At 43.8% G+C, this 9,409-nt stretch overlaps 1 protein-coding gene across 1 annotated transcript; it reads left to right on the top strand.

Annotated features, from left to right (window-relative positions):
- Nucleotides 1–926: 926 nt before the first annotated feature.
- On the top strand, nucleotides 927–9,345 carry slc47a2.1 (solute carrier family 47 member 2, tandem duplicate 1). Its single transcript, XM_084697972.1, has 17 exons — nucleotides 927–1,352; nucleotides 1,528–1,629; nucleotides 1,880–1,948; nucleotides 2,171–2,319; nucleotides 2,418–2,460; nucleotides 2,588–2,632; nucleotides 2,746–2,843; nucleotides 3,647–3,744; nucleotides 4,473–4,586; nucleotides 4,738–4,805; nucleotides 4,942–5,050; nucleotides 5,802–5,877; nucleotides 7,077–7,146; nucleotides 7,227–7,359; nucleotides 7,457–7,551; nucleotides 7,802–7,868; nucleotides 8,170–9,345. The coding sequence occupies exons 1-17, from the start codon at nucleotides 1,179–1,181 to the stop codon at nucleotides 8,391–8,393; spliced, it is 1,734 nt and encodes a 577-aa protein (XP_084554098.1). The 5' UTR covers nucleotides 927–1,178; the 3' UTR covers nucleotides 8,394–9,345.
- The last annotated feature ends 64 nt before the right edge of the window (nucleotides 9,346–9,409 follow it).

Here is a 9,409-nt window from a genome sequence, read left to right on the forward strand (position 1 = left end):
GATTAAATGAAAAAATGTGCAAATACCGAGTGGTAAACTTTCCATTCCATGCATTTGAGCTTTATAATAAAGCACAACTTTATGCAGCCATTTAGCCCTTTTCTATTTATCGACGTGACATTCGATACTGATCCAAATTCGAAAAATCACATGTACACATCGTAATAGGATAGCCTATAATCAGGAAAGGTTATTTTCCATTTCGCCTATGAACTTGTTAAACTGTCCGCAGTATCAGGACGCATCTTCCGTTTTGAACAAAGCACACACATTTCTGCGTAACCCACGTTCCATGTCTGCTTAGAGACAGATAATGTAGTCTACCTAATTCTTACCTGCGGACGAAGGGGGTGACTGTAAACACTGTCTTGCGTTTAGTGATGTTGCCTCGTCGGGCAGCGCAGCGCTGTGGCATTTCAGAGGTTAGTGGTATAGGCACACTGCTGCGCGCTTCGCTTACAGTCACTCAGCATAGACCATATTGATTTGGCCAAAAGGGGAAGGCTATTTCATGCGCGCGTATTTGGATGTTTCCAGTTTACGTTTGCAGGCTACTTTCCTATGTTACTAATTTGAGCTTGTTAAAAACGCCAAAAATCGAAAGGTCCCCTCTGCCATCTCTTGAAGTGAGGTGAGATACATTTAAGACAAGACACGACCTACACCACATGATAGAAAAAGATAGAAATACAGTAGACCTACAATAAATGCATTGAATTAAAGGACAGCTACAACGCATAGCCTTGGTGCAATAATAGTTTTATTGAAAAAATAAAGTGTCCACTTCACCATTGGAAGTTCTTTTCACAACTAAAGATGACCCCTATTCATCTCGAGCTGTAATAAACAGGTTATAGACCACGCCCGACACAGGCTACTGCAGTTCATATTTTCGTTCGTGCCGTTTACTTTTTTCTCCAGTTTACTTTTCCTCTCACTTTTCGGCCTCCCATCGCGTCATCACCGTGGGGGTAAATAGGCGGAGTTCATCATTGTATTGGCAGACCTAACTGTTTGGGAGACCACGTGTCGTGTACACCGACGCCAACACCGTGATAGTGGTTACTACAGAGCTTTACCTGATAGTTCCGAATGTACAGTGGTAAGGTTACCAGTAGCTTTTACTTTAGTTCGCAGCTCCGTTTAGCCTAGCCCACATTCCGGGTCCCGGTCGCACAATGGCAGAATCAGCCATCAAATCGAATGGTACCAACGGAGTGAACCTTAACGTTGACGATAAGACAGATTCAGATGAATGCTGCGGTGGCTGTCGAAAATACACTAAAAGTTGTACCATAACGCAAAAATACAAAAATGAAATAGTCCAACTTTTACAACTTGCTGGACCTGTGGTATGTAGCAAATCTTACTTATTTGTGAACTATTTACTATGTTAATGTAAATTGTACTTATTTGTGCGTAGGCTAACATGTATTTTTTGGAGACCAGTAAATGAATAATTAAGGCTGATCTGTTACATGTGTTTTGGCTTTAATTCACCGTTCACGTTGTCCTTTCTTCTTGTAGTTTATTTCGCAGTTGATGATCTTCCTTATAAGTTTCGTCAGCACGGTGTTTTGTGGGCACATGGGAAAAACGGAGCTGGCTGGAGTTGCATTAGCAATAGCGGTGAGCTGTCATTTGACTAGCCTCGGTTTACCTGTTGGTCAATAAATCCTGTGTCAACCGTTAAATGAGTCGGTATTGGGGATTCTTTCATTGTGACTGATTTATCACGTGATGTCTTGTGGTCCCACACTAAAACGTTAAAGGTCATATCAACCGCGGTACTGTAGCCTAGACAACTATCGGAATTGTTCTGTTCACTTGCAGGCAATTACCCCCACATTCCTTAAAGCCATTTGTCTTGCTTCTCCAGGTGATCAATGTCACAGGCATCTCTATTGGTTCTGGCCTGGCTTCAGCCTGTGACACACTCATATCTCAGGTCAGTGATTACCCATGGGGCTGTAAGGGGACTAAGGGGCTGAAAGTTGTAACTGCTAGTATTAACTGCTAATTACCTCCTTAGGGGAACTTGTTTGCAACAATGTAATAGTAAAAAATGCTAATATGCAAACACAAACTAGAACCCACAACTATGAAACATGCTGAGCTAATATGTAGTGTGTATACCTGACTAAAAGTGTGTGTGTACGTGGTTCTCCAGACATTTGGGGGTGGTAACCTGAAGCGTGTGGGAGTGATTCTTCAGAGGGGGGTTCTGATCCTGCTTCTGGCCTGCTTCCCCTGCTGGGCTCTGCTCATCAACACTGAACCAATCCTGCTGGCTGTCCGACAGAGCCCAGAGGTGGCCAGGTAACACACACAATCACACACACTATCATATCTCTCTCTCTGATCACACAATCACAGAACCTTCATCGTGTGTGTGTTGTCCGTCTTTGTGCCCTCAGGCTCTCCCAACTTTACGTGAAAATCTTCATGCCCGCTCTTCCAGTGAGTTCTCTGTAGATATAACATTGTTCTCTGCAATGTGCTGAATGTAACAGATGAACAGAGAATTTGGAATGTTTTTGTTGTTTTCAATCCGTCCGCTCAAGCTGTCATTATGTCTGTGCTGCAGGCTGCCTTCATGTACCAGCTACAAGGCAGGTACCTACAGAATCAGGTACAGTCTCCTAAGCCTTTTTGGGAGGGATATTTTAAAGCGGTGATCGTTGAACAATGTCTGTTGGTAGGGGTGGGGTCCTTTTAAGACAGTGCTGTTCTTTGACCTTGCAGGGTATCATCTGGCCACAGGTCATAACCGGAGCGGCGGGCAACATTCTCAACGCTCTCATCAATTATGTCTTCCTGTTCCAGCTGGACCTGGGCGTGGCGTGAGTGAGCGCACGATCGTCATCGTTAGTTCACTGTGGCAAGAGTCACACGCAATACTGTTAGTGTAGTACAGCCCCCAGAACTTTGTTCCTGCCTGAACATTTTGGATGTTGGAAGTCTGGCTCCAACTCTAATCAAATGCACCTGATTCTAATACTGTGCTGGCTAAATTATATTAGTTCGAAGTCCACCTTGGAGTGAAAACTGTCAGGCTATAGCATAGTAGCTTAACAGGAAGATAGTTAGACAGCCTTGATACAGTTTATCCAGATGTTAAGTCCCATGCTTGAAGAAATGGTCTCATCCACCTTATATGGTTACAAAAACATTGTAGACACAATTAATCCATAAACAGTGTAATTGGAGAAGGGAAATCTCCACACGTTCCAAGTCTTAATTAATCTTGTGAATGAGAAATGTGTATCATCTAGACTTATAGACTTAGAATTATAACTTTTATTTTAAGTTACCAAACTTCCGATGGTAGGCCACGTTTTCATTTTGAAAGGTGGGTAGGTTCACACTGTGCCGCCTATAGTGTGATAGACATTGTGGACTACTGCACAAATTGTTTTGTGAAATAAATTATAATGGTTTGGAAATGAAATTATTTTGGGGTTGTGACTTAATGACCAAGGACAAATATGCGTCCTGAGGTTAGACCAGTGGACAATCAATGATCTAGACTATACTGTCTACGATATGTTCTATTGCGTGTAGTAAGCTAAACTCACCGACGGTCATTTTTCACACTGAACATGAGCATTAACTGTCTCTCTGCTCCATTACCTCCTGACTACAGTGGATCTGCAGCTGCAAACTCCATCTCCCAGTACTCCCTAGCAGTGCTCCTCTTTGTATACATCGTCTGTAAAGGGCTGCACAAGGCCACCTGGGATGGTGAGTTCTTTCTTCTTTTTCTCCTCAAAGGGGGAGGCGTTTGAGAAGGATATGAGATTAATCGTTTTTCTTCATTCTAAAATGGCTGTTAACTATTCTATTTCTCTAAACAGTTATGGGTCCTTGCTAGTTGCTGACATTGTAGCATGTACCACACATCTGAATGACCCTTAGAATGTTTCAAATTCGTTTTAGATTGATTAATAAGTCAGAAGGAGCTGGAGAAGTCATTTTGAGTGAATATCCCTTTAAGTGAAGACGACCACCAGGTCTATTTTGAGACTTTTTGGTTGAACACAGTTTGCACTCTGCTCTAGTCCCTGCGGTCCTGTCTTTAGGTTACTATTAAGGTTAAGTTACGGCTTGCGTTGTACTGGTACACAGTACTGGTCAGTACATTCCTGGGGTCAAGTTACATTACCCACAGTCCTAGTGAGTAATATTTGACTGACGATGTTCTACTGGATCATTGTGTAACACAGGTTTTGAGGAGAGCGTAACAAGGAGGAAATGACACAGCAGTTCTTTTTCTCCTCAATTCACACACTGAAGTGTACCACAATGTTGGGAGCTCATGTCTAGAACTCTAGACTATACCAATTCATGTTGAATTAAGCACAATTGGGATTGTAGCCTGGGCAAAACAGGACCGGAATGCCAATAACGACCCTTGTTACCATGTCATCGTATTTTTACCACGTAACACGTGTTGTGTTTCTGCGCACTAGGCTGGTCACGTGACTGTCTGCAGGAGTGGGATGCCTTCATCATGCTGGCCATCCCCAGTATGCTCATGCTTTGTCTGGAGTGGTGGACCTATGAGATCGGAGGATTCCTAGCAGGTCAGGTTTTCCTCTTACGCCAATCACATCCATCCATGACTATCCACCGAAGTCCCTGGTGTAAAGCACACCAGGTGTGAAGCACACCTGGTGTGAAGCACACCTGGAAATGAACGAGTTGAAATGCTGAATTCTTCTTCGTTTTCCTCAGGGCTGATCAGCGAGGTTGAGCTCGGGGCACAGTCGGTCGTGTACGAACTGGCCACCATCGCGTACATGGTAAGACCCTTCAGATAGGCACACCATCTCGCCAGCAGTGGATCCTATTTGCAAATCACGACTGACCTCGACCGTGTGTTTCGTCTTGGGTCTAATGGCCTTTTAGTAACGATCTTGCCTACCCTGCCTCCCTTAGTTCCCCCTGGGCTTCTCCGTGGCTGCCAGTGTGAGAGTGGGCAATGCTCTAGGAGCCGGGGACATGGAGCAAGCTAAGCTGTCCGGCAAGGTGTCCATCATCTGTGCATGTACGAAACCAACCCCCCCTCCCCCAGCCTCACTTCAAAGCCCAGCCCAAACTTCAACTCCCACCCTGGATGCTGACTAGCAGCTGTACTGCTCCTCCCCCTAGTTCCCAAAATTCCTAAGATGGACACCCTACATGTTCTGTGAATTTGGCTGAGGAGACAAGTCTGAAAAAATTGAAAGCACTTGGTGCATGGTGCCCATAGAACCTACACAGTCATAGAGCCGGTTAAGATGTACATTTTACACTTTATTCATTCAGCAGATGCTTTCATCGAAAACGACAAACAGTTAGAATACTAAGTACAGCAAATATTCTTGGAAGAGAGGTGAACAGTTCTAATGGTATTTTGCAGTACTGGTTAGTGCCAAGGAGCAGTCTGTAATTTTGTCTGACACATGCAACAATAGCGATCAACTGCAATATACCATTATTCTGATGATAGGATAGTGCAACAAAACAACATAAGATATCAAGTGCAACATTGTTTGTAGGTGCAGTCTGTTAACAAGACAATACTACAACTGAATCAGAAATGCAACATCGAAACATTGAAAAAGGTCAGTCAAGGTCAAATACAACTACTAACAAGAAATATACAGTTAAGTGTAGTTTAAGGTGCCTTTGAGTCGAGTGAGAGATTGTTAGCCCCGGTGGAGTTTGGGAAATATTGTGGAAATACTTTTCTTTGAAATGTGCCATCTTCCTAACTATACCCGAATGACTGAAATTGTTTCTTCTACCCTATCAAGTTATCGTTTCCCTCTTTGTGGGCGGCATCCTTGGAGGGATGAAAGATGTGATTGCGTATGTCTTCACCACAGACCTGTGAGTACAGTTTCAGCAGCTGGATCATCACTGAGGGAAATAACTCATGAACTTGCTAGCTCTTGGACATTGAGTCCTGCTTATGTAATAGACTCCATCATGTATTAACCAGCCTGGATGTCTTCAGACACTGGACATTGACTTCTGTGACCAGTGGGGTGTACCCACACACATACACACACACACACCTCTAGTCCATCGTCTAGCCCAGGGGTGTACATTTACAATTCAAACTGGTCCATTGACTAACATTTTGTCCACCCCCAAAGGCCCAAACCTTACCAAAAATACGGGTGCTGGTGTTTCTGATTGAGTGGGAGGTGGTATTTAAGTCTGTGTTACTCGGCACAGCTATCAACTCAGCAGAAAACCTTTTTTCCACATGCCTGCACCTCATCCATTAATTTTATATAACGGGTCAAGTTATCCCTTCTCAGCATGACAAATACAAGGTGTGAGATGTGAACTGGTTGAAATGCATGATGAAATGCATGGTGTATGCGTGAGACTTGAGAGCCTTTTTGTCTAACGTGTGATATGATTTGGGGCGTAATTCTTGTATATGTAGGCCCTATAGCTAATAAACAAGTACTGACACTCGCTGCGGGAAGGATAAAGGCATATTTGTGTGTCCACTTCTCTTTTTTCTGTATCAACTCCACAACTTCTCTCGCTTCAGCTTTTGATTCTTCAATGTAAACTTTCGCTTTGATTGTCTGAGTTTCGTGAAGTGATTAAAATAACGCACGTGATTGGACAACACACCGTAGTACGGACCGCTGTCTGAGATGCTGAGCCAGCGCAGAATGTGTTCATTTTAAATATTATATTAATTTAAAATATAAATAATATATTTTAAACAACTATTTATGATAAATGTGTTAAGGTCCAGACAGAACCTTCGCTCGGTCCAGACACGGACAAGGTCCGCCAATTATGCACCCCTGCTCAAGTCCAACACACTTTCCTGTTAATATTCAATAATTGCTTAGTTTTGAAGAGATTGTTCTTTCCCTACTACTCCGGCTGTCACTGTAACCAAAATGTGTTTTTAATGGACTAGCCTGGATGGATCAGTCTCCTCCACCAACCACCATGTATGGAACTTGATCAATATGCTGTCCTTAGGTGTAAGATTCTGCCCATCGTATGAACTGTATTATATTCTCTATGTACTCTTTCTTTTCGTTTTCTTCCAGAGAAATTGTTAACAGGGTTGCCGACGTCATGTTGCTGTACGCCTTCTTTCATCTCGGTGATGCCTTAGCGGTGAGGAATGTGTGTGCATCATGCATGGGTGTTGTTGTTTTTTTTTTTACTGGTGTTCATCTGTGTTCTTGTGTCTGTAGGGTGTCACAGGCGGTATTGTGAGGGGTGCAGGGAAGCAGAGTATTGGGGCCTTGTGCAACTTGGTGGGCTACTACTTCATAGGCCTTCCCATTGGGGTGGCCCTGATGTTTGCCAACAGAATGGGCATTGTCGGTGAGCAAAACACCTCAGAGAGTTGTTAGGTGACTAGTGTTTTGGGCGGAAGAGTTTTTTTTTTCCTTGACCGTGTCTCTCTTTCTGCCGCTTGTAGGCTTGTGGTCGGGCCTGTTTGTTTGTGTGGTCATGCAGAGCACGTTCTTCCTTATACTGATATGGAAACTCGACTGGAAGAAGGCCACTAATGAGGTAGGCCCCACTGCTAATTGTCCCTCTGATAGCATCAGCTTAGCTAAAAAGAGTTAAACAAACTACATGATTCAAGACCTAGGCCCCTAAAGTGTTGGACAACACACTGTATGTTAAACTATCACTTGAAGCATACAAATGTTGACAATGTTAGCTCTGGAGAAACCAACTTCAAGTTCAATGTTTGCTTAAGCAATCATCTCCCACTAGAAGTTTTGTTGACTGTTCTTTTGTGTGTGTCTGTGTCTAGGCTTTGGTGAGGGCAGGAGTTGACGTGTCCGAGAAGAAAGAGGATTCATTTGCTATGGAAAAGAAAGGTGATATTCATGTGTTCCAAAGTTCCAGCATTCAAGTTCTGGCAACACTACTTTTAATGCATATTTGTACAGTAGAAGTATCTCCTGAATGATTGTTACAGAAGGGAAGCCATTTCAACATCATAAAGTAACCACAAGCACCTTAATTGTTTTTTTTCCTCACCTGACAAAGTTCACACCTCAAACCCCACAGACCTGGAAATGATTGTTTTTAGAAGATCTGTGCTGTCAAACTGGCCTGTCATTTGTTCATTGCAAAGCTCTCCTTTTTCCACAACCCCCCCGACCCTCCCCTCTCCAGGCTCATCCAGTTCTCTCCACCCCGGCCCAGGCGACCCGGTCTCAGTTGAGGAGAACGCGGAGGGCTTGGTCTCCGAGCGGGGGGAGAAGGTCGTCACCACCGTGGGGGTGGTGCTGTCGGTCAGGCAGCTGGTCCTACGGCGCGGCCTGGCCGTGTTTCTCATGCTCCTCATCCTCGCCGCTGGGATCACCGTCAGCGAGGTGCTCACCAGGCTTCTCGGCTGACCCCTGAGGCTCCCCATCGGTGACCCCCCCACCCACCAGTTAAAAACCACTCCACCCCTGATTCTCCGGTACCTGGCTCTGCCCAAACTCGTTCTGCGAAACAGAACGGGCAGCCCTAGACTGGCTGTACTCCACACGGCCCGCCAACTAGGATCGTCCGCCTTATCGTTATTATCATCGTAGTCATCACAAAAGAATAGTCACAAGGTCCAGATTGCTTGACACCACCCTGTGCGGCTTAATAGTCAGTTATTGGCAAAGATGAATGTATTTATTTTTAATTAGATGATTATCTCTATACACTGATGTACTGTAGTTCAAACCGAAGATCTCAATGCACTTTGTCTATGTATAATCATACATCATCTTTTATCTTCTGTAATTATCTACACACACTCATGACCTGGAGCTCAAACTAAAGATGCCAAGTGCAGTTCTGACATGTCTTATTGTACACACTCTGGACACTGATCACTCGTCGTGATCAGTGAGATAAGATGCTAACAATGTAACTGTAAAACTTGGGGATTTGGGGTGTATTCCAGGCCCTCTTGTCAGATCTGCCATCTCAGCACTGCCAAAATGAATAATAATCATTATATTATTAACAATAAGAATCATATTGTAAATGAATCACCACAAGTTCTGGCATTGCCGAGTCATTTTAGCCTGATGAGCCACCATTTTAGCCTCATGAGATGTCACAGCTAAGAAGGTGTCATAGCTTTTTTCTTATTGCTGTCAATTAAAATGACTGAGAAGGGAAATATCCTTCCACTGAATTTGTCTGGCTGTGGACCAGTGCAAAAAATGAAGCACTCTATTATCCCTGGTTTCCTACACACTAAAGCCACTTTAGAGAGGGACGAATGTGAAACGCATGTAGACGTGGAGCTGGTTCTCTGATGTGAGAAATGTATTCATTTAATAAACACAAGTGTTGAATTCAGTACATATGCGCGTATGTGGCAACATCATCATCATCACCAAGGCCTGGATTAAACTATGAACACAAT

This window comes from Hypomesus nipponensis, chromosome 5 (genome assembly GCF_054491055.1).
Source record: "Hypomesus nipponensis isolate SF chromosome 5, ASM5449105v1, whole genome shotgun sequence".
Classification (NCBI taxonomy): Eukaryota; Metazoa; Chordata; class Actinopteri; order Osmeriformes; family Osmeridae; genus Hypomesus; species Hypomesus nipponensis.